General features: G+C 37.2%; 2 protein-coding genes across 2 annotated transcripts in view; both read right to left on the reverse strand.

The window, feature by feature from the left end:
• Positions 1-715: 715 nt before the first annotated feature.
• LOC127853520 (uncharacterized) lies at positions 716-2,159 on the reverse strand. Its single transcript, XM_052388077.1, has 2 exons — positions 2,018-2,159; positions 716-1,411 (listed from the first exon to the last, which is right to left on the reverse strand). The coding sequence occupies exons 1-2, from the start codon at positions 2,036-2,038 to the stop codon at positions 803-805; spliced, it is 630 nt and encodes a 209-aa protein (XP_052244037.1). The 5' UTR covers positions 2,039-2,159; the 3' UTR covers positions 716-802.
• A 1,294-nt stretch (positions 2,160-3,453) lies between these two features.
• LOC127853473 (zinc finger protein GLI4-like) overlaps positions 3,454-24,556 on the reverse strand; it is a 111,763-nt gene continuing 90,660 nt past the window's right edge. The window contains exons 10-18 of the mRNA XM_052388021.1: positions 20,801-20,973; positions 19,551-19,700; positions 17,853-18,017; positions 16,512-16,679; positions 15,634-15,732; positions 14,633-14,821; positions 14,159-14,276; positions 12,950-13,054; positions 3,454-9,795 (exon numbers count right to left, since the gene is read on the reverse strand). Of these exons, the coding sequence (XP_052243981.1) occupies positions 7,472-9,795; positions 12,950-13,054; positions 14,159-14,276; positions 14,633-14,821; positions 15,634-15,732; positions 16,512-16,679; positions 17,853-18,017; positions 19,551-19,700; positions 20,801-20,973 (3,491 nt within the window). The 3' untranslated portion in view covers positions 3,454-7,471. The remainder of the gene's footprint in view (positions 9,796-12,949; positions 13,055-14,158; positions 14,277-14,632; positions 14,822-15,633; positions 15,733-16,511; positions 16,680-17,852; positions 18,018-19,550; positions 19,701-20,800; positions 20,974-24,556) is intronic.

A 24,556-nucleotide genomic window follows, 5' to 3' on the forward strand; every position in this document is an offset into this window, starting at 1 on the left:
CTATAAAAGTTCATACGTATGACTTGACATGTTCAAATAAAAAAGTGCGTCCGATAGCTTTCTTTCTATGGGTTCTCTACAAATATGCGCTCCGTAATAACCCAAAATATAAAACCCCAACATATACATATATTTCAACTCGCTCTCAACAAAGCTTTTGTGGATTAATCTCTATGACCAATGTTTCCATTTGGTGTGGCTTAGTCTGTTTGTTTTTTTTTCACGGAAAAGTGACAATGACCTTTGCATATATTTTGTTATGAAACGTGTAAATGGCGAAGACAGTGACTAAATATACAGCTTTGCTCAGGTATGCATCCGTGTAAGATATGACCAGAGTCGTGCAAAAATGGGTCCTATGCCAGCATAGCTCCTAACTTTACTGCACAATAGCGCTGTGCGCTATTAAGGCACGCAATGTGTCGCGGTATCAGGGTAGCTTCTGACAAGGCTTTTTCTAATTACGCGTTTCATATACACTCACGAAAGAAAATATATAATAATTAAGAGCGCACCCATCTTGACGATCTATTAGAATCTAAAAGCAACGATCAACGCATATAACATGACAGACAAATGGCTATATTGCAGTAATGTAATACGCTTCTTTTAAAGAGTTCTTTCCTCATTGATGAAATACCCAACCCGTAACTTCCAAAGGCTTCAATCTCATCTTGATTGTTAAAATATGCATTTTACACCTCATGAACTGACGTTAGATTTCTATCGGTTTATTATATTTGAATGAGGCCTATATTGATCACAAGGGTTTTTGTTTTCGGACATGATATCAACTGATAAATCACGCGATATTAGTCCAGTCAAACTTGTACGGCGGTCTACCGGTGGCCCCGTACGCTCTAAATATGGCGGGTTTATGGCCATCGGGGAACACCAACATCGGCGGCTGGCACCTTGGCTCGCTCGGATGCAGCTTGCATATACAGTCCTTGTGGCAAATACGGAACGTCTGCTGACACGCATCGTGGCATTCCTTCTCAGACATTCTCGGGGAACCACGCGTTGACGAGACTTTCTCAATTGCTATGTCGTTTGCGAGCGCGACACGCGCTTTGGCCCTTCCTACCAGTCCAAATGATAAATAATAAAGGAAGCGAGACACGAATCCCGGTTTGTCGACAAGTTTGATGAGCTGAGTGTTCGTGACATCATTATCGGTGCTGTGACGTCGATTTGATACGACGTCGACGTCCTGACACGTGTCGACGAAGCAGTTGAAGTACTGGTCACCGCATGATTCGTGACACGTGGAAATCGTGACGTTGAAGCTGGCAGGGTCAAACACGCTCTCGAACCGCGGGGGCATGATATAAAAGTTCGCGATTGACGCCTGGTTGAATATTTGAGCTGCTACGGTCTTCAGTAATAACCAGCCAACCAACAAGCCAACCTGAAATGCACGAAGTCGCATAAATGCATTTTACAATTCAAATGTGTCATCATAGTATTTATTTTACCAGTAAAATACATCAAAACATTACTCACTGTGTTAGAATAATTTTAAATGTAAAACACTCAAGGTCACATTAATGTCCTCCTCCGAAATGGAACTAAGCACAGAGAGAACGGGTTTTTGTCCTCGCATTAGCCTATATTATATAGGGCTGGATTGGTAGCGTTATTACCGTAAAGCTTAAAATGTGCACACATATTATTCTTCGTTTCAAAAATGTTTCCATTTTAACAATTATAACACTGATGTTTTTTCACTTTCTGCTACGATATTCAGTGACGACCAGTAGTAATTTATAATCAATAACAACATTGATTTTGTAAGTAATTTACTTGCAACATCCACATGTTGCCATCAAACTATGAACCATGTCGCAGATGTATTATTTAGATTAGAACAGCGCTGATAGCTGCATGAATTATAAACGAAACATATTTACATAAATGGATAATAAGGCTAAGCATACATACAAAACAATTATATGGAAGAACAAAGTTGTCTAAAACCTTGAAAATGTGTGTTGTTTTAACAGATGTATTTTACCTTGCTGAAGTTTGCATCCATATGAAGCCCGTTTTCACAACAGACATAAATACACCATAGTGACCATACACGCCATCATACTGACTGATAACTCCGTCGGTCATCTTGATAGTGGGACTGTTCTGTTTGCTCAATATGACTTTCTTATCATCGCACTGTTTATAGACAACACAAGGCAGAAATCATTATTATGCTGACTTACATATCATAATCATTTAACTGTGATAGGGATCTGTATTCGTATCAGTGTTCTATGTCAAAGGTCAAATCTAGGATCAGCATTATACTCATTCGAAAGTTCTATGTCAAAGGTCAAATCCAGGATCAGCATTATAGTCATTCGAAAGACCAATACACGTGTAATTCGCTCTACAGTTAAAATGTGGTGTTTCTTTTAATTTTTTAAATCAGTAACGAACCAAAAATTAGTGTTCGTTACGAATGTCCTTGAAGTTGTGTTTTGACAGCAGACAGGCGCTGATGATGATAAAAGCTCACTATGAGCTCGATTTGCTCAGGTGAGCAAAAATGCCTAACAACTTATGTAGATTTAATGGTAATTATAAATACCTATCTATTAAGGAATGGAAAGAAATGCCAATCTTGGGTCCTTATTTCAGTTGTAAACTAGAAATGGCGCGGCAGAGGCCGACGCGTATCCCCACGCCGCATGTTTGACCCAGGGGCGCCCCAGGGTTGGTAATGGCGGCCATGCATAGTTGAGATTGACCATATTGTCATAAGAGAACTTCAGTATCAATGAGAAGTGAATCGGTGTAGAAATGAAGAAATTATAGTAAAATACAATTTTGAGTGGGCGTGGCCTATTATGGGCGGGGCGCCCCAGGGTTGGTAATGGCACCATGCATAGTTGAGATTGACCGTATTGTCATAAAAGAGGTTCAGTATCAATTTGAAGTAAATCGGTGTAGAAATGAAGAAATTATAGTAAAAGGCAATTTTGGATGGGCGTGGCCTATGTTGGCCGGGCGCCCCAGGGTTGGTAATGGGGCCATGCATAGTTGAGATTGACCGTATTGTCATAAGAGAGGCTCAGTATCAATTTGAAGTAAATCGGTGCAGAAATGAAGAAGTTTATGTAAAATAACATAAAAAAATGAGTGAAAATCTCTGACCCGGCCCAGCCCCAACCCCCACAACTTCTGACCCAGGGGCCGTATCAAAATTCCGTCACTGTCACCGTCGCACATAGCTACCATGTATGTAAGTTTCAAGGTTCTAGTGCTAATAGTTTAGGAGGAGCAGGTGGCCAGACGCACATCACCACAATATCCCCACTTTTTCTCCGAAAAACGTGGGGATAATAATAGTAAAGCACAGTCAAACCCTTGGACAAACAACATACAGATAGGCTTAGAGATCTGCGACAGGGGAGAAGTCAATTCCAGGAGAAATAACAAAGCTATTGCACCACAATGTATTATAATGTTTATTGATATGGCATATGCTTTCAATGAATCAGTAAATGAAATGAGTCAAAACCAAACATGATAACAAACAACCGGCAAAAATACACTAATAACGGCGGTTTGGAACCCTTGGATTATTAATGAAAACGAGATGGAATTGTGATAGTTTAGTTTATAATTAATGGTACAAGTAATATCAAAGCTTTATTCAGAGGTGCATTAAAGAGTTGGAAAAAACACATATACTCAAACATAATTAGACGAAAGTAGTCTGCATCACAAGACTCCTTTAATTTTTGGTTACATACTTGGTCTGACCATATAACTGTATTCATAGGTTTTATCTAATAATTCAATAACGCTCTATCCAAATGTTACTATTATGTGTACAAAACAGAGAACATAACAAGACTATTGCCAAGCAATATATGTCCCCCACCGGCTCCGCTATTGTCAGTATTAAAAAAAATATATTTGTTGCTATAGCAACCAGAATGTTTGACGTAGGAACAAAATGAACGTGCATAATGTCCAGATTGCCATCTATCCATGTTTCAAGTTTCATGAAAAAATATTATGAACTTTTAAAGTTATCGCAGGATCCAGAAAAGTGTGACAGACTGACAGACACACAGAGCGCACACCATAAGTCCCCTCTGGTGAAACCGTTAGGGGACAATAAATGAGAATAGTTAGGACAATTGCCATGTTTATTCACACACAATGCACGTGATGTTATGAAGAAATTTTAATGATAAACATATGAAACCTACCAACAAATACCACATATAGTGATAATATAATGACGTGTTCTTTAAATTAAATTGTTAAAAAATAATTCACATAACTGCCATCAAATGATAACATATATGACATGAATTCATAAACGAATCGATGAACATCAAATAAGTTTGACTCTTAAGGCACTCTCCATTAACAATCACACTTAACAATTGCATTGTAACAAGTAAATGCATAAACATATAACATTAAAGTAAAAATGCACCATTGAAGAGAAAATGGTCGTCTGGAAGACAAAATATGTTTTTAAGACTTAAATGCATATGTTCCAAGAACATTATAAAACTGGAGGTCAATCACTATGTAATAAAAATAGTTTGTAAACGGAGTAAATCTAGAGTTTAAATGTGCAGTTTTGGAGATTTATCTATTTATTTACAATAAACATATTTAATAAATGCTATCCTCTGTGAAATTTGTCTGAAAGTAGTATTGTTGTTCACAAAATAAATTGCAGAAAGATGTTTGTCTTTAAGAGAATGTTTAAAAATAAGCATAAGATAAAACAACATGAAACAAGACAAATTAATTTTGTTAAAAATAAACATAGACTTAACTGACTTAGAGTCATTAAAGAAAACAAATCTAAAACAAATATTATATTGAACATAAATCTGAGATTCTTTTAGGGTAATATCAATGCATTATATACATTGCGTATAAAGTATTAAAAATGTCCTGAAATTGTATTTCAACAAACTTATTTGCTATATAATAAATAAAATAGTGACGCAAAGATGAATTTGTAATGACATTTTTTCAACATTATATAAAGAATTCTGAATGATATTAACAAAGTTATTACCTCCGTGACTCACATATGAAGTGAATGCATTATGCTGACATATCAAATCAATTTTTAAACCATATGACATAAAATGCAAAATGTGAAAATTTAATTATTTTGAAGTAGGTTTCTACCATATAAAATCCAACTCTAAAGAAGATAAGGGCATAAAGATATTTAAGGCACATACATGTGTAAAGATATAATAGCACAAAGTGTAAAGCACTTTTTGAGAATGAGCACTTACTTGTATAAGAAATTCCTTACTATTAGCATACAAAACACAATACTTGAAAACTTCCAAATTATCCTTTTACTAAAGTAACTAAATAGCTAGGTATGTGTAAAAATTTGAGATAAACATCCTTTTAATTTAGCATCTTTAACAGAACATGCATTAACCCTTTGCATGCTGGGAAATTTGTCATCTGCTAAAATGTCGTCTGCTGAATTTCTAAAATTAGCATTTTCTTCGATTTTTTTCAAAGAATACTATCAGAATAGCAAACAGTTTGGATCCAGATGAGACGCCACATTCTGTGGCGTCTCATCTGGATCCAAACTGTTTGCAAAGGCCTTCAAAATTCGGTTCCAGCACTGTAAGGGTTAAGAATAGGGAAATATTGAACCAAACTACTGTTTGAAAGTGCTTGAATGAAGTTTTTCATGAAGACTCGGAAGTTGTTCAATCCTGCATGTAAGTCCATTCACTGCAGTATAAAGCCTGATACAAAGCAAACTACTTCTTAAAAATGATTATCAATCATACAAAATAAAATGCTAATCTTGAACACAATAACAATTACCGGTATTTATCTATGATAAAATGTCATGTAACATTTGAAACAAATATTTACAGCAAAACAAGGGGGGCACAAGCCATAAGGTGCTCACCTGAGACCTCAGGAACTTAGCTGTTTCTGAACAGGTTGTGTTCACTGGATGTCACAATAAACCTTCCACTGGACATGTGGCAGACATGTTTAAATTAAACCTCAATCCTTTATAACTCAGTTCACATATCATAACAACACAATTTATAAAATATTTGTAGCAAGTTTCATAATGGATGGGTTATGAATAAGAATTCTAGAGTGTTCAAATGATTTTATTAAAGCCAGAAAAGGGCAAACTTCATTGCCTCTTAGTAGCTTTTTGAATGGACTGGAATCATATTTCACTCAGCTAAGAAATCATTAGATCATTTTTTTATTAACAATGAGACCATGTTTATTACCCCATGTGGTCAAGTGTTGAACTCAGTTGATATATCATTTGGAAACATGTTCTGAGAAAGATTCATGAAGATTGGGCAATAAAAGTGGCCTTCTTCTCCTGAATCATTTTGCAAAGCAGTTTCAAATTACTCAGTTGATGCACCATTGGGACAAAAGTACTGTGCATATTTCATGAAGATTGGGCAATTAATGTGAACTCTAGTGTTCACAAGGATTAATAAAAGGCTTCTTGAGTGTTCACAAGGCAAATGTTGCTGACGCAGGACGGACAAAAAGCCATCACAAAAGCTCAACATGGGCGCATTGTGCTCAGGTGAGCTCAAATAAGCAAGTAACATTTAAATGCCTTTGACACAGATGCAAATCTTAATACATATACATGTACACAACTTAGTATAACAGGTTTCGTTTAATACAATTAGATAATTTACATTCAATTCTGGTTTTAAACATTTACCCTTTAACTTGGATTTCTAGAATAATATTTTGTTATTTTATGCTTTCTGGTGGTTTAAAGGGAAATATCAGTGAATTAAAACTGATAATTTCACTGTTCAAACAATGAAAATTATCAGTGAAAATTATCGATAATTTTCACTGTTTACTGTGAAATGACGTCATTTCTTTGACGAAATGACGTCATTATCCCAGCAAAATTCTTTAGTAAAACTCTTTAACAAGGTATATAAACTGTTAAAACAGGCATAAAATAAAAAGAAAATTTGTTGGATTCGGTAGAATATCGATTTTAATTCACTCGTGATCATAAAAAACATATATTTTCACTCGTGGCTGTGCCACTCGTGAAAATATTATTTTCTATGATCACTCGTGAATTAAAATCGATAATCCACAGAATCCAACAAATATACTCTATATATGCATTATAATGACTAAGTTTTTATTAAAACATCTGTAAGAATAATGAGGTGTCCCTAACAGACTGATTGCATTTACTGAATTTTGATTAAAGAGAAATCTAAGATTAAGTAAATTAATTTCTTTTTTTCCTTTCCCAAAAGTATTCATAAAAATCTTATATGTAGTCTTCAAATAAAAAAACAACAACTCCTTTTTGAAGACAAGGAAATAAAATATGGTAGAGGGCAGACAATTTACCAAACACAAAAATAACAATAACAAACCAACAAGACGTTTAGCTGCAAAATGAGTGAACAAGAAAACAAGTTTAACAGCATCAATGTCGCCTGCTCCAGTATTTATTCTCTTCTGCCAGTTGCATGAGAGTGGAACTCATGTCGTTCACCACCATGTTCGAAGTATTCATCAATGCGGCACTGTATCTTGACACTTGTGAGTTTGATCGATTACTCAATGCAGTGGGACTATAAACCCCATTGAAATTCTCCTGCGAAATGGAGTTAATATTATCCATGAAGTTTTCCGCTGAGATGGAGTTAAGATTTTCCATGAAGTTTTCAATAGGTGGCGCTTCTGGTTCTTGCCTGCTCTCAACGACATCAGTGGAACTCGTTACCTGGTTACATCCAGGCGACATTTCAAGTTTACTGAACTGTGACCTTTGGTCTTGTGTGCTTTGCTGGCAACCAGGGTTATATCCTAAATTATGCATGGCACCATTGAATGGCACATTCAAATACTGTTGTTGCTGCTGCTGAAATTGCTGTTGTTGATGTTGCTGCTGCTGTTGATAATGATATTGCTGCATTGTCATTGGACCGTAACCATACAGCATTTTTGCATTAAAGTTACCATTCATGTTACTGGGCATGTTTCCATTGAACATGTAGTTTTGCATCATCTGTTGCTGCATTGGAGGCATCATCATCATCTGTTGTTGCTGCATCTGGTCCTGCGGCATTATCATCTGGTTCCTGCTTGCAGCCTTTGCTCTAGGTGGTATCTGTGACTGACTAATATGGGGAACCTGCACCTGGGGACTGGATCGTTCCACCTTTGGCTGCGGGGAGTTCAGCCCCATCATCGGGTTGCTGCCAATTCTCGTGTTATGGGTAAGATTCATATGCATTTGATTATTCATTTTCATGGTATTATGATGGTGGGATGTGGCGGAGTTGCTGGACTTTGGTGTTCTAGGTGGGTGAGGTACGGGCGTGTTGCTAGGCACTGGGGATTGCATCATGGGAGCAAGGCCATTGTTCATCATCATATTGGACATAGCACCTGCATTCTGCTGCATACCGTTGTTGCTGTTCACCCAGTTTCTTTGGTTACTGCTCATATCATTTGCACACACATCTTTTCTATTTGGATGTGAAGTCATGACATTTGACCTCGGTGACACATTACCTTGACCCTGGTGTAGATTTGGGAGCATTCCCATTGGCTGAGGTAGATTTTGAGAATTTTGGCGTTCAACCCAGGCGGCAGTGTTCTCCCTGGACAACTGTTGTTGCATGTTGACCTGGTTGCCAAGGTTATTCATGTTACACACGGTCTTATCCACAAACTGTTCTACACATGATGCACCACTATTAGCACTATAGAAATTCTGCATTCCCTGAACTGAATTATTCCTACTACACTGCCCACTATTGTTACCACTATTATTAGATCCATCCATTTGAGAACTTTGAGCCAATCCACCTGGCAATCCAGTCTGTTGTTGGTTTCCACTATTTCCATTATTAATTTGCCCACCTTGCTGCAAATAAAATATTTCTGATTCAGTCAACGAGTTTGGATCATATGAATACAGCGAGTGACCGTCTCCGTAGCGTTCGTTAAGGAACCGTCTCATGTCATCTGGTATGATCATGTCCTCACTGTCCTCTAGCATCTTGTCTTCCAGGCCCGCCTCTGTGTCAGTGTCCATGACAGAACTGTCAAACTCGTCAGCACCATTGCTATGGTCAGGGTCGGTTGCTATGCTACTTCGAGATGAGTTGAATGAGCCCGACTTGTGACGCAATGACCTTGTCCCATGGGGTGGCACAGGCAGCGGTTTGCCCATGTTCAGACTATGGAACCGCTGCAAGTTCTTATGTGAACCTTCGTAATTCTGGTCCATGGCTCTGACTGGATCACTGGCCCTTCTGGCATCCCTGTTAGCCAGGTCATGAGGCAGAGGGGTACCAGAGGGCGTGCTAGTGGAACTGTTTCTTGCATAACACATGTCCTGACGTGCCGCCAGAAAGCGTGCAATTCTCTCCTGCTGATACCTGTTGCTGGGAGTGCACATGTTGACAGAGTTGGCCGGCTGGGCAGGGGGCAGACTTGGCTGACTGCCAAGGTACGTCTTCTGAAACTGGGCCTCCATGTGACTCATATTGGCACTACTGCTGTCACTGTTGCAGGACCGCCGAGGGTGGTAGGGCCGATTACCTGTGATGTCGTACTCGTAGGGTGAGTTTGTTACACTGAGACGATTGGTGGACAGTTCGCTGCTACGGCGACTGGATGCAAGGCTGCCAAAGGGGTTTGGACTGTTGTCAGACCGCAGGCTACTGAAGCATGAACTTAATGTACTGGTTGCACTGTCCCTCCTGGATCTGAATGAATTGCCATTGTGAGAGTCCCCTAAAACAGAAGGGTATGCTACATATATAACTGAAAGATAAAGTAAAAATGCTCAAACACAAATAATACGGATTTAAAATTTTAAATGTATATAAATGTTAAAAATAAAAAATATTGTGCAATTTTAAATGAATTATTGTGTCAAATTGTCGTTCATAAAGTCTTCCTTTTATTGTTTTCATAAAAAGGCTAAAGCACCTCTAGCAAATAAAACTGATTACATGATGTGATAATAATAAATTTGGAATAAGACCGATCTTGGCATCCTTTGCATAGGCGGGCCAAATTTGAAGATGACAAAAATAACATAGATTAAAAATATTATTTAAAGCAACTGTTTATAGTTAATCACTAAATAGTTCTTGTTAGTTTTCAAAGGTTAAAGTGTCTGAGAACATGTCATTAATATTGTATTAATGTGAGCCTGACTCTGGTAAAAGGGGGTTTGATGCATGTGCATCAAGTGTCTTCACTAAAAGGGGGTTTGATGCAAGTGCATAAAGTGTCTTCACTAAAAGGGGGTTTGATGCAAGTGCATAAAGTGTCTTCACTAAAAGGGGGTTTGATGCATGTGCATAAAGTGTCTTCACTAAAAGGGGGTTTGATGCATGTGCATAAAGTGTCTTCACTAAAAGGGGGTTTGATGCATGTGCATAAAGTGTCTTCACTAAAAGGGGGTTTGATGCAAGTGCATAAAGTGTCTTCACTAAAAGGGGGTTTGATGCATGTGCATAAAGTGTCTTCACTAAAAGGGGGTTTGATGCAAGTGCATAAAGTGTCTTCACTAAAAGGGGGTTTGATGCATGTGCATAAAGTATCTTCACTAAAAGGGGGTTTGATGCAAGTGCATAAAGTGTCTTCACTAAAAGGGGGTTTGATGCAAGTGCATAAAGTGTCTTCACTAAAAGGGGGTTTGATGCATGTGCATAAAGTGTCTTCACTAAAAGGGGGTTTGATGCAAGTGCATAAAGTGTCTTCACTAAAAGGGGGTTTGATGCATGTGCATAAAGTGTCTTCACTAAAAGGGGGTTTGATGCATGTGCATAAAGTGTCTTCACTAAAAGGGGGTTTGATGCATGTGCATAAAGTGTTTTCACTAAAAGGGGGTTTGATGCATGTGCATAAAGTGTCTTCACTAAAAGGGGGTTTGATGCGAGTGCATAAAGTGTCTTCACTAAAAGGGGGTTAGATGCATGTGCATAAAGTGTCTTCACTAAAAGGGGGTTTGATGCAAGTGCATAAAGTGTCTTCACTAAAAGGGGGTTAGATGCATGTGCATAAAGTGTCTTCACTAAAAGGGGGTTAGATGCATGTGCATAAAGTGTCTTCACTAAAAGGGGGTTTGATGCATGTGCATAAAGTGTCTTCACTAAAAGGGGGTTAGATGCATGTGCATAAAGTGTCTTCACTAAAAGGGGGTTTGATGCAAGTGCATAAAGTGTTTTCACTAAAAGGGGGTTTGATGCATGTGCATAAAGTGTCTTCACTAAAAGGGGGTTTGATGCATGTGCATAAAGTGTCTTCACTAAAAGGGGGTTTGATGCATGTGCATAAAGTGTCTTCACTAAAAGGGGGTTTGATGCAAGTGCATAAAGTGTCTTCACTAAAAGGGGGTTAGATGCATGTGCATAAAGTGTCTTCACTAAAAGGGGGTTTGATGCAAGTGCATAAAGTGTTTTCACTAAAAGGGGGTTTGATGCATGTGCATAAAGTGTCTTCACTAAAAGGGGGTTTGATGCATGTGCATAAAGTGTCTTCACTAAAAGGGGGTTTGATGCATGTGCATAAAGTGTCTTCACTAAAAGGGGGTTTGATGTATGTGCATAAAGTGTCTTCACTAAAAGGGGGTTAGATGCATGTGCATAAAGTGTCTTCACTAAAAGGGGGTTTGATGCATGTGCATAAAGTGTCTTCACTAAAAGGGGGTTAGATGCATGTGCACAAAGTGTCTTCACTAAAAGGGGGTTTGATGCAAGTGCATAAAGTGTTTTCACTAAAAGGGGGTTTGATGCATGTGCATAAAGTGTCTTCACTAAAAGGGGGTTTGATGCATGTGCATAAAGTGTCTTCACTAAAAGGGGGTTTGATGCATGTGCATAAAGTGTCTTCACTAAAAGGGGGTTTGATGCAAGTGCATAAAGTGTCTTCACTAAAAGGGGGTTTGATGCAAGTGCATAAAGTGTCTTCACTAAAAGGGGGTTTGATGCAAGTGCATAAAGTGTCTTCACTAAAAGGGGGTTTGATGCAAGTGCATAAAGTGTCTTCACTAAAAGGGGGTTTGATGCATGTGCATAAAGTGTCTTCTCTAAAAGGGGGTTTGATGTATGTGCATAAAGTGTCTTCACTAAAAGGGGGTTTGATGTATGTGCATAAATTGTCTTCACTAAAAGGGGGTTTGATGCATGTGCATAAAGTGTCTTCACTAAAAGGGGGTTTGATGCATGTGCATAAAGTGTCTGCACGCATTAGTCTGTGGATTTTGGATAAGAAGAGACTTCCTTTACATACAAAAATACTTTAAAAGCGGGGAAGTGTAAAAGCGGGGAAGTGTCATCCCTGTATTTAAAAGCGGGGAAGTGTCATCCCTGTATTGAAAAGCGGGGAAGTGTCATCCCTGTATTGAAAAGCGGGGAAGTGTCATCCCTGTATTGAAAAGCGGGGAAGTGTCATCCCTGTATTGAAAAGCGGGGAAGTGTCATCCCTGTATTGAAAAGCGGGGAAGTGTCATCCCTGTATTGAAAAGCGGGGAAGTGTCATCCCTGTATTGAAAAGCGGGGAAGTGTCATCCCTGTATTGAAAAGCAGGGAAGTGTAATCCCTGTATTGAAAAGCGGGGAAGTGTCATCCCTGTATTGAAAAGCGGAGAAGTGTCATCCCTGTATTAAAAAGCGGGAAAGTGTCATCCCTGTATCGAAAAGCGGGGAAGTGTAATCCCTGTATTGAAAAGCGGGGAAGTGTCATCCCTGTATTGAAAAGCGGGGAAGTGTCATCCCTGTATTGAAAAGCAGGGAAGTGTCATCCCTGTATTGAAAAGCGGGGAAGTGTCATCCCTGTATTGAAAAGCGGGGAAGTGTCATTCCTGTATTGAAAACCATTTCCTCAGAGCAAGGATAATATAGAATTTTATTATAAAAAATATAAGGGTATTTAGTTACCATGGAGATCAGCAGCGATGCGTTTGCTGGTGTGGTTGGGGGCAGCAGGAGGTTTGAGATCAGTGATAGACGTCTGGACTGGACCACTACCCTCCTTACGCACCTCTGTGGCAGAGAAACATGTGTTGTCAATAAAGAGAAATAATATAAATAGAGGACCAAAAGCAGGGGAAAAATACCACATAAATTGATGTTAAATATACAAATTTAATTATATTAATAATATTTTTGATATCTATTTGTTTGACATAAAACTACAAAGGAATTGAGGTTAGATTTCTTCCTTTGATTTAATTATTTTCATGGATGTTGTTATTTAGTCAATTTTTAGTTAGACCAAACATGAAAGCATACAATTATCCCCTAATAACCCAAAGGAGGACCACATACTAAAGACAGGATTTTTGTGTGCAATTGCAAAGATAATATATGGTTTTAACCCTGTCAATGTTTTATATTTACTGAATCACAGATGTATTAAAGCCATGCCCATTGAAGGCTATAATTTTTAATGTAAATGTGGGCCAAAAACTAGTTACATCACTTTCCCGAATTCTGGTTAAGCTAATTATTGGCACTTATTTAAATGTTAATAACAAATGTATAATGGTAAAGACTTCCTTATGCACTTCAGACTGCTTTTGTAATAAAATTACAGCATGTTTGTTTGGTACAATATAATAAATACCCTAGCTCTCACATTACTCTCTGCAGTATTATCTGTTACCCTCCAGAGGGGGGAATCATGCAACAAACAAAATGGCAACGTCCATGCCAAGACAGATATTTTTCGCAGTTTTATGCCTCTTATTACTTGTTTTAATTGTTTAAATGCTGCTCACTTTCAAGTCATATGGGCGAAAAAGTGATAAGCGTTTATTTCATATCAATATAAGATCTATATCTCAACTGCAAAATTTCTTAGCAGATCACACTATTACAACTCCTGCTAAGAACATTCGCAGTGAGTAAATTCAAGATATAGAGTGAATATTAATAGATATAAACGCTTATCACTTTCTTGCCAATATGGCTGGACAGTGAGCAGCATTTTAAGAATTAATCAAAGTAATAAACAGTATAAAACGGTGAAAAATACATGTCTCAGCATGGACGTCGCCATTTTGTTTGTTGAGTGATTACCCCCTCTGTCCTATATTGTGAACATTTTGTTTCCATTTTGTCCTTTGAATATTATCCAACACTTACTATTATTTCCAACAGGTGGTAGTAGAGCTAAGTTTTTCTGTATGTTTCTCTTGTGCAATGTGCGACTGGAATTCACTCGGTTCTGTCGAATAACTACAAGATTATCAGAGCCAGGTACCTACAAAGAAAATATGCATGGTGTTAGTGAACACTAACATGAAAGATACTGTAATATTTATGGAACGACTTAACTATTTTCTTCATGTTTGAAATGGATTTGATAACAATGACAAGTGGAATTAAAATAAGAGAATAACAAATGTTTACAAGCAATAGTTCTATATTTTGCTCAGTACGTTTACATTTGAGCCTTGTTCATAAAGTTCCACCTGGACACAATTGTCATTTGGGAGAAACTTCCTTTAAACATACAATTTGATAAAAGCAGAAAGTGTCATCCCTGATTAGCCCGTCGGTTAGCAAATAAGAATGGTCCCTGGCTACTTTTGTCAGCATCCAAGATGTACAACTTACATCAGCCTCGTCTGGTTCCGGTACGTCAACCTCCTCCTCCGCTTCAACACTCTGGGTAACCATGGTGACCACCTGTGACCCTCCTGAGGTCACATGATCGTCAAGGTCAGACTTCAGGTTGTTGGTCACATTCACCTCCGGACTGCTCTGAGGTGATGGGTGCTGCTGAATAACAGAGCCCACTGTGTCCTGTGGGAGAGACATAACAAACTCATAATATCACTTTATGCAGGTGAAAAATGGATTTCTAAATACAGTGGAAACCTGATCTCTTTATACCACAATACTCCCAAACTGAAAAGTGTCTGCTTCCATTTTATTTCGATATAAATTTATAAGTAAACAAGTGATGTGTTTGTGAAACACTTTGTCCCCATATATTTGACCTTTGACCTTGAAGGATGACCTTGACCTTTCACCACTCAAAATGTGCAGCTCCATGAGATACACATGCATGCAAAATATCAAGTTGCTATCTTCAATATTGCAAAAGTGTACATTAAATGAGCGATTTTGACCAATATATTTGACCTTTGACCTTGAAGGATGACCTTGACATTGACCTTTCACCACTCAAAATGTGCAGCTCCATGAGATACACATGCATGCCAAATATGAAGTTGCTATCTTCAATATTGCAAAAGTTATTGCAAATGTTAAAGTTTGCACAAACAAACACACAAACCAACCAACAGACAGGGCAAAAACAATATGTCCCCCACTATAGTGGCGGGGGACATAAAAATCTCTTTAGTACCTGTATCCACTACATTCAAAAATTGTGTATTACCAACCACAAATTTCTCCCTAAAAACGTTCTGGTCTTTGATTTCTTACCTGCATCTAAGTGTCAACAGAATGTGGTTTGTGGATTGAAGTGTCAAAAAGATGACAAACACATTTGAAAAATAATAAATCTGTACAATTTGCAAATTAATATTGAGACAGGCAACACACTGGTATTTAAGGTAAGTGCATGCCTGATTCACCATTATGTTTACTTGTGAACTGCGCCTGTCCCCACTGGCCCCATGTGTAGACCCTACTGAGGTACACTGCTCCACACCTGCACGACCCTCCTCTGTACTGTCATCTCTCGGCTGAAGGGTAGAAACACAGTATTTACTGATATAAAATGATCAAGGATATTCTGGCTATCGTCTAGTTGAATGTCACTGATACTGTCTATTTTACTTTTCAACTTTATAAACTAAACATGCAATGAAACAGAATAAAAAATGTAAGAAATGAAACTGGTTAGAGAACAACATACAATATTAAAAAACTTAAGTTGAATCAATACATGAGAAACCTTCATTTATAACCATAAGTCCATAACTTCAGAAAAGAAGTCATTTGCCAAAAAGTATTGCACAAATGGAAAACGTAAACCAAATGCACGTACATTAAAGAAGCTGCATCATGCAAAAATGGGTCTTATTCCTTAAGCTGTAGAAGCTTGGTCAGGAGCTCCGCTGTCTGCTATAGCACAATATATTGTGCAGCACAATTCCAGGCTGGTCTTGTTGCATATGGCATTAGACTCATTTTTCATGACACAGCTCAAATAAACTTCTGATACAGCCTTAAAGCCACCCAAATGCTGCATGTTTCTTTGGCCACCCATGTGACCGGTGATTCTATGTTCATTTTAACACCTGTCATCAATGTGACACATGTTTCCATGTTCCTTTTCACACCTGCCTACCAATGTGACACATGTTTCTATGTACCTTTTCACCCCTGCCTACCCATGTTTCTCATGTTACTATGTTCCTTGTCACATCTGCCTACCCAACTGATACATGTTTCTATGATCCTTTCCACACCTGCCTTTCCATGTGACACATATTTTATGTCCTCTTTCAAACATGCCTACCTCATCCGTTTCCTCCTTCTTCTCCTGTTTACACGAGTAGGTGCCGTCCCCTTTGTGCTTCTTATTGGCGTAGAACTCCGGTCCATGCACGGTCTTCACGTGCTTGCGAAGAGAGCTCGGGTCAGTGTACCTCTTTGTGCAGCCAGCTGCCTTGCACACATAAGGTTTCTGAATATGAAGACATGGTATCAATGCACTTTGCACTATAAATGGGATGTGAATACCAGGCTACCACTCAACAACATGGATCAAATGGAGGTCTTTTAAGAGGACAATATTTTGAAAGTGTTTATGCTATAAGTCTATAACCCCTATGAAACCCAGGGCCTGGCCTGTGTTTACCACAGGGGCAACATGTGCATATTGTAGAGACCTAGTGTATGATGTTTTATACCAAATGAAAGTACCATGTACTTTGTTGTTTCAGAAGTTATTTTGCAAAATTTAAATTTAGAAAAAATGATGCCATAGGATGTATAAGTTAAAAAGGGGGCACAGCCTATGTATGTTTTAGGATAATAACAATCACAAATACACAACATCATATCATAAGGAACACTGCCTGCAAGTTTGAAAGATAAAGGCTGAAAAGCTTAGGAGAACACTTGCAAAGAAGTATGTATCCACAAACAAACAGTTTCCAAAAACGCGAGTAGATATGCAGAGAAATTCACACTCATGTTTTTAAAACACACATGTTTTCTCTTTACCATGGGATATTTGTCAAATAATTATGATACAAAAAAAAGTTTTTTTAAGTTAAATGTTACTTTTTATTGTATTTTTTTAAATATTTGTTTTCAGATCATCAAGCTCCTCCATTATTATGGTAGAATAAAACTGTTGATTTCCTTGTTTTTTCTTGTTTGGTCTGAATACAAAGTCTAATGACTGGTAAGAGTTATTAAGATAAGTACATGTATCCCAAATAAACAGATAACACAGATTATTTGCAATTAAAATGTTTGCAATACTAAAAACATATTTATTCATATCAAACAATTGAACAAAAAATGTGACACCATTTGTAAGGAACTGTAAAAAGGAACCAACTATTTTAGTTTTATACCGGTTTTGAATAATTTAACCCTGAAAAGAAAAAAATAGCTATATGTAACAAGCATGACACCAGAACAGCCTGTGAGTAACTGTCAGTCTGTTCAGGTTTGATGCAGTTTGCTGCTAATCAGTATCTTCTGTTGGAAATTCAGCCTTTAAAACACAAATCTAGCAAGAAAGGTCTTAAATTTAATTTGATTTTTTTTAAGGTACTAGAGTTAAGGGGAAACAAGCATGGCCTCATTTATAACAAGAGTACAGACTATTCCTAACTCAACATACAGCGTTAGAGTGTGTCCGGTTCTGATGTTTGGCCCGGTCGCTGGCGTTACTGAATGCCTTGGTACATCCTGGAAACTCACACATATAAGGCTTCTCGCCAGTGTGACTGCGCAGATGGGTCTTCAGGTTCTCCAGACGGGAATATGCCTTCGAACAGCCCTCAAACTGAACAAGAAAACATAAGGAAATAACCATTGATAGTTTTGAAACTTTAGATACCAAATATTTTTTTTACATTTTAGCACGACTATGTCAGCATACATTTGGTAGAGGTACTCATGATGATAAAGAACATAACTTTGTCACCATTTTAAAGTTCAGATATTTAATCTTGTGCTTTAAAGGGACTGTCAACCACGCGATTGACAAAAAATAAAAGTTCTTAAATACCTTTTTTTTTTAACAATTATTAGTTTATAATGATTAAAATATCACGACTGATATATTACATTACTTGAAAAAAGTTCATATTTTCAGTATATTCGGTAATAAAATTTTGCGATGTGAAATCGAAAGAACATTGCGAAAATAGGTGAAATAACAAGATACACACTATAAATAACGCAAGTAGATTGATCATTTTATATATATAATATATACAATTTACTACGCATGCACGCTTTGCATTCCTGGGTTTACCACTTGACGATGATGATCAATCTACTGGCGTTATTTATTGTTAACTGGTAGTTACCTGGTAGACATTCCCAGTACAATTTATTACCAAATATACAAAAAATATGAAAACTTATTTTTTTTTTTAAAGTATTGTAATATTTTACCAGTTGTGATATTTTAATCAATATAAACTAATAATTGTAAAAAAAATACGGTATTTTACAACTTTTTTTGTCTTCGTTGTCGTGGTTGACAGTCCCTTTAAAATCGAATATTCAAATATAGTCTAACATGGAAAAATGAATATTTAAAAATTATTTCCCAATTAATTCATATCCTTCAAAGTAAATATTACAACATAACAACTGACTCATTGATTTATAAAAGAGTATTTATATCAAAGTAACAAACTTCTTGTAACCATTGTTACAAACATATTGTAGCCATGGTAACAGCCCTTATGTTACCATAGAAACTTCCATCCAGAGCAACCCTTATGTAACTTAGATTCAATTTCATCATGTAACCAAGAGAAAACAAATCCACTTTAACTACCTATACATAGCGATGGTAAAAACCATCCTCTGAACATGGTAGAAACATTTATAAAATCAAACACCCCTCTTGAAACCAAGGTAACAACCCTCCTTGAATCATATTTACTAAACTTCTAAAACCATGGTTAAATCTTTTCTGTAACCATTTTTAACTAATTTCATTTAATGAAGAGTAGTTCTCTAGTAACCATGGTTATCACTATCATGTAAACCTTTGTAACAACCATTTTTATTATCAATACCTACCTGTAATCATGTTACTTTTGGACATGTTACCATGATAACAAAGCTCCCGTACCCATGGTTACTACCTTCATGTTTACATGGTAACAACCTTCATGCAACCATGGTCTCAACCTTTAAGTAACCATATTAACTTATTTTTGTAAGCATGGTAACAACCCTCTTGAAACTGTGACAACTTCCATCATATTAACATGTCAAGAGTCCTGTAATCATGGAAACAACCCTCCTGTAACCATGACAACAACCTTCCTGTAACCATGATTAAAGAAGTACATACAGTGCACTTGTGTGGTTTCTCCCCTGTGTGTCTCCTCATGTGTACGACCAGCATGTATTGGGCCTTGAATGGCTTCTCCTCTCGGCTGCACTCCGACCAGTGACACACGAACGCCTTTTTGTTGGCCTGGATGTGGTCTTGGTTGATGTGCTGTATAAGACATTGGTTGGTTGGTTAACCATTTCCAGCTCAGACGCTAAGTAAAATGGCTATGTGCAAATAGCATGACACCAGAACAGACTGAGAGTAACTGGCAGTCTGTTAATGTTTTATGCTGTTTGCTTCTGATCAGAATCTTATGGTTGGAAATGAAGCCTTTAAATTAGAATTTTAGTAAGAAAAGTAATCAATTGAATTTGATTTTGTATGGGATAATAAATACTTCAAAGAAAGTGCGCATCCGAGTGGTAACCCCCCGTTCTCACAGAGCTGCGTCTTTACGACGATCAACCCGATCAAGCCACTGTATGAAAAAGGTTTGGATCTGGGCAGATCGAGGCCGATCAGAGTCTAAATCGAGCATTTGGCAAATTATGGTCTTCATTTTGACCGTACTACAATGCCCCTATATATATACACCGAATATTGTTGGCCATGGTACCGCTACGTTCGTTTTGAGCATGTTCAAAATAAACGTATGGAGAGCGTAGAGCTCTCCGATCATGAAGACTTTACCGAGTTTATACTGCGCTTATGAAGACCCCACTACGTTTCTCCTGCAATTTGTCACGATCAGCCACGTTTTCGGCCAAACTTTGATCGTTGTAGAAGTGGCGTCTATGTGTGAACGGGGGGTTAGTTTCAATCTAATAACTACAGCATGATAGCTACACAAAATGTATAGAGGCTTTCTTAATTGTTTTTTCCAGGAAATAACCAGTACTAGGTTGCTTTTTGTAAAGATCTTGGAATGGATGTGTCATTAAAAACATTAAAAATAAGGCTATTGTCAAGCAATATGGTCCCCTACCAGCTAGAGCATTGTCAGAAATTCCACCATTTTCAGATTTTGTGTTTTTTGTTGTTGCCATAGCAACCACAATTTTTGACTAGGAACAAAATGAAATGACGTGCATAATGTCCATATTGCCATCTATCCATGTTGCAAGTTTCATGAAAAAATATTAAGAACTTTTAAAGTTATCACAGGATCCAGAAAAGTGTGATGGACAGACTGACAGACAGAGCTTAAACCATAAGTCCCCTCTGGTGAAACCGGTAGGGGACAAAAATGGAATCAATTTGCAAACCTTCACAAGCTCGTCCTGGGTATCAAACTCTTTTGCGCAGTCTTCCCAATGGCAGTTAGTCTCCACAAAGTCTGGTTCCCCTTCCTGAGGCACATGGCCCCCTGCCAAGGACCCCTCCCCGCCACCAGGTGACTTGTCCTCTCCGTCATTGCTATCGTCACCCTCATACACAGCTGAAATGGACAGTAGAACTTGTTACATAGCAATATTGGTGTTTTTTTGGGTGGATGTGATACCATTTTAAATCCTGTAAATACAGTTTTTCTGTGTGATCAATTTGTGTGCGTACAGTTTTTCTGTGCGATCAAAGTTTGTACATAGAGTTTAAAATTCTGCAACACTCTGAAAGCATAGTCTTTTTTGTTTTGTTTGTTTATTTGGACAGTTTGCCCATTTTCAACAGTTGTTCATTCAGATGAGAGTATTCCATTAAATGGGTAAGTTGATTAACCAGCACTAAGTGAAGAAAAGTTTGAAGGTTAGTTGATACTGCCTTACTTGAATTAGAGGTAGGGTAAGAACGGACATTTTAATATTTTCATGACCAATCCTCACACAAACTATTGTTGCTGTGCCACGGAATCAAACTCAAAATCAAGTTCTACAAGAGGCTAGAAAAAAACACACAATTTTAATAATAATTTCTCAACAGTTGTTTCTTTCCTTCATTATATGTATTTGTTTTTTTCATCTGATTTTAAGATATATCAACACTCTTGTGTATTTTTTTAAATTCAGTTCTTAAAGGCCTCAGAATGCAATCTAAGATAAACAGATAACATAGTCATTTATTTGCAAAGGGCTTTAGTGTGAAGAAGTAAAGGTTGTGACATTCTTAAAGAATAGCTGAGGGACTTCAAAGTTTTCCTGCAAAATAATTGTCCGTTTTATTTCTTGAACACATTCAAGTTTGATAAGTAAATAATTATAAGATCTTACATAGACACTTAACCAGTAAACATTATAATTCATGTGTAGTATAATATGGTTAAAAAATCAACAAGGGCAATAACTTTGTAATATTATCAAAGCAAATAGATAGTGTGTAGCCTCCCTTTTATAAAGAAAATTTGTTTACATGCAGTTCTGCTCTTTGTTCTTTGTGTAGTATGTAGTCTTGGAAGATAACAGTAACTGTTATATTCCGCACATAGACCAAGGGAAGTATCCACTTATACAAAAGCCCTCTCTAATTATATTTCAACACTGAGAACAAGAGGGCTTGAGGCTCTAAGGCCCTCACCTGAGACCCCAAGCATCTTAAGGGATTCAAATGGAAGGTTCAAAAGGTTTCTCAATGGAAATAAAGAAAACCATCCAAACATTTGGTAGCCTTTTTTTTTTCTTTGGAAAGTATCTACATCTTGATTGTCCCAGAAATAATTTCAACATAAAGTAGACTCTGCCAATACCGGACTCTTCGAATACTGAAATCTCCCGAATTCGAATGGTCGGGCCAGTCCCATATTTTTCCCTTCTATTTCTTTGTTAAAAAATGTTGAATAAACAGAACTCTCTCAAAACCGGAAACCAAACGGATATCTCCGTGAATTTCGTCATTTTCAACGGTCCAAATTCTCAAGATGCCCAAGGCGTGTAAATTACAAGATCTAGTCAGCACGGCGCATACGGTGACACATTCCGCTCGCGCAGTTATCGATAATCGGATTAAAAATACCATTATGGTGTCAAGTCGTTACCGCTCTATTGAAGTCCGATTAAATAATGTAAAACAAACAGTGAATGTCTATTATAGACGTGCAGTAACACCAAAAAGTGATTGACACGATCGTTTTATTAAGCTTATGACAAACAATTTAAGTACAAAATAAATGCATGCCGTTGCCACGATCACTTTCTTGTGATCTTCTCGGTTGTTTAAAAGATCATATAGCTATGTTTTAAACCCTTAAGTGGTTGTTTGCTTGTTTGTCAGATAAAAATGTGAGAAATATTACCGTTAAATATCCATCCATCTGTCTACTCTAAAATCTACAAGTCTTCTCAAATCTAAAATGTCGCAGCCTCCAGCTAAATGAAGAAGCGTAGAGCTTACGTTAGAGAAGAAGATTAAGCTGATAATGCGATCATTAACTTCTCAACCAAAACTGAAGGTAAAAATGAAGTCTTGAATTACGTAAATGAAAAATTAAATTTGAATGCACCTGCTTTAGATTTGTCCATTTTCTTAAATCTTTTAAAATCTTTCTTCATTTTAAAACGAGATCTATGGGATAAAATACATGATCTTTGTTTTTAAGTTTTACCATTGGCGTCAAAGGGGCAGCGTATTTTTAACTTTCCTTTAAACTTGATTAATTCAGAGCTATTTATAGCGAACTCGAACACGATTCACTCGCCTATATGACAAATGTCACGTACGCATGTATATGTACGTACATGTATAAAGCACCACGCTCACTTTGGGATTAATCAAAACAAGTCGGTATGGAATGTTTTTTGCTTTTAATCAAATACAAACACATTTTTTGAAGAATTCTTTAAACATAAACATTACATGAGTACAGTATTCATATGGTACATGTAAATGTATATGGTTTGTTTTATTCTTATATGATTTTGTACACAATGCAAACAATGTATATTTCGGCAATATGCCTACTCTTGGTAAACCAGAACTCTCTGAAAACCGGACTATCAGGCCGGTCCCCAGATCGTCCGGCTTACAGAGAGTTTACTGTATTAAGTTCAAAGCAAGTTTCATTAAGAGTGCACAAACAAATGTGAATTCTAGAGATTTCACAAGCTTTTCTTAAATTTGACCTAGTAATCTAGTTTTCGACCCCACATAATTCAGTTTAAAAATGTCCAAGATTTTATAAGGACATTTGTTTTCATAAATTTTTAAGTAGATATGACAATACATACTGCTTCTAGCACAAGCTTTTTATTTAATTCAACTTAGTTATCTAGTTTTTTGACCCCATGTGACCCAGTTTCAAAGTTTGCCAAAACATAATTCAGACAAATTTTCTGCCCAAGTTTCATGACAGTTGGCTAGTTAAGATTGTTTCTCAAAGATTTTGGCAATACATTTGACCTCTAGAGTGTATGTGTGATGTCTAATATATGTGTTGGAATGTGTAATTCCTTTTCACATAAGTCATTTAAGTAATAATACTGATAATGCTTTTGTCAAACATAATATTCAAGAAAAGCCACATCAAATAACAGACAAAGCTAATTTGGGCATGCAGGTAATTAAAAACTGACCAAACCTAGATGCAAGCACAGTAAATTCAATTCAGCCAACTAACAACAGCAATGATGTATTACAAGTTGTGTGATGTTAACAAAGAATGAACACTAGTGGGAACTCATGCATTACAGGCGAACATCAGTGAAACTGGTTAAAGCTTTATCAGAAAGGTAAATCAGCCATTAATCACAGTTTGATAGTAAATTGCCTGGTGAAATTCCATGTGTCAACTGTTCAGTCTTGGGTGAAAAAACAGATTGAGCGCCCTTTTCTACCTTGCTGGGACATACATGGAGAATATTTGCATTTAATAATGCTGCATACAAATTGAAGGAAGTTGTCAAAGCAAGATTAACAAGCAGCAACTGATGTTGTAAGAAGACTCTTTCCAGTATTTACAACATTTAAAACAAGAGATGTGTTCGTCAGAAACACAATGCTCCCTATTGCGCCACTTTGAAATTATTATTATTATTTTATTTTTTTTTACCTTTGACCTTGAAGGCTGACCTTGACCTTGAACTTCCACCACTCAA

Source organism: Dreissena polymorpha, chromosome 12 (genome assembly GCF_020536995.1).
Source record: "Dreissena polymorpha isolate Duluth1 chromosome 12, UMN_Dpol_1.0, whole genome shotgun sequence".
Classification (NCBI taxonomy): domain Eukaryota; kingdom Metazoa; phylum Mollusca; class Bivalvia; order Myida; family Dreissenidae; genus Dreissena; species Dreissena polymorpha.

Bases quoted from the DNA above. Each gene is read 5' to 3' on its own strand.
- LOC127853520 (XM_052388077.1), bottom strand. From the start codon at position 2,038: ATGGATGCAAACTTCAGCAAG. The intron at 1,412-2,017 runs GTAAAATACATC...CGTGCATTTCAG, and splicing joins TGGATGCAAACTTCAGCAAG to GTTGGCTTGTTGGTTGGCTG.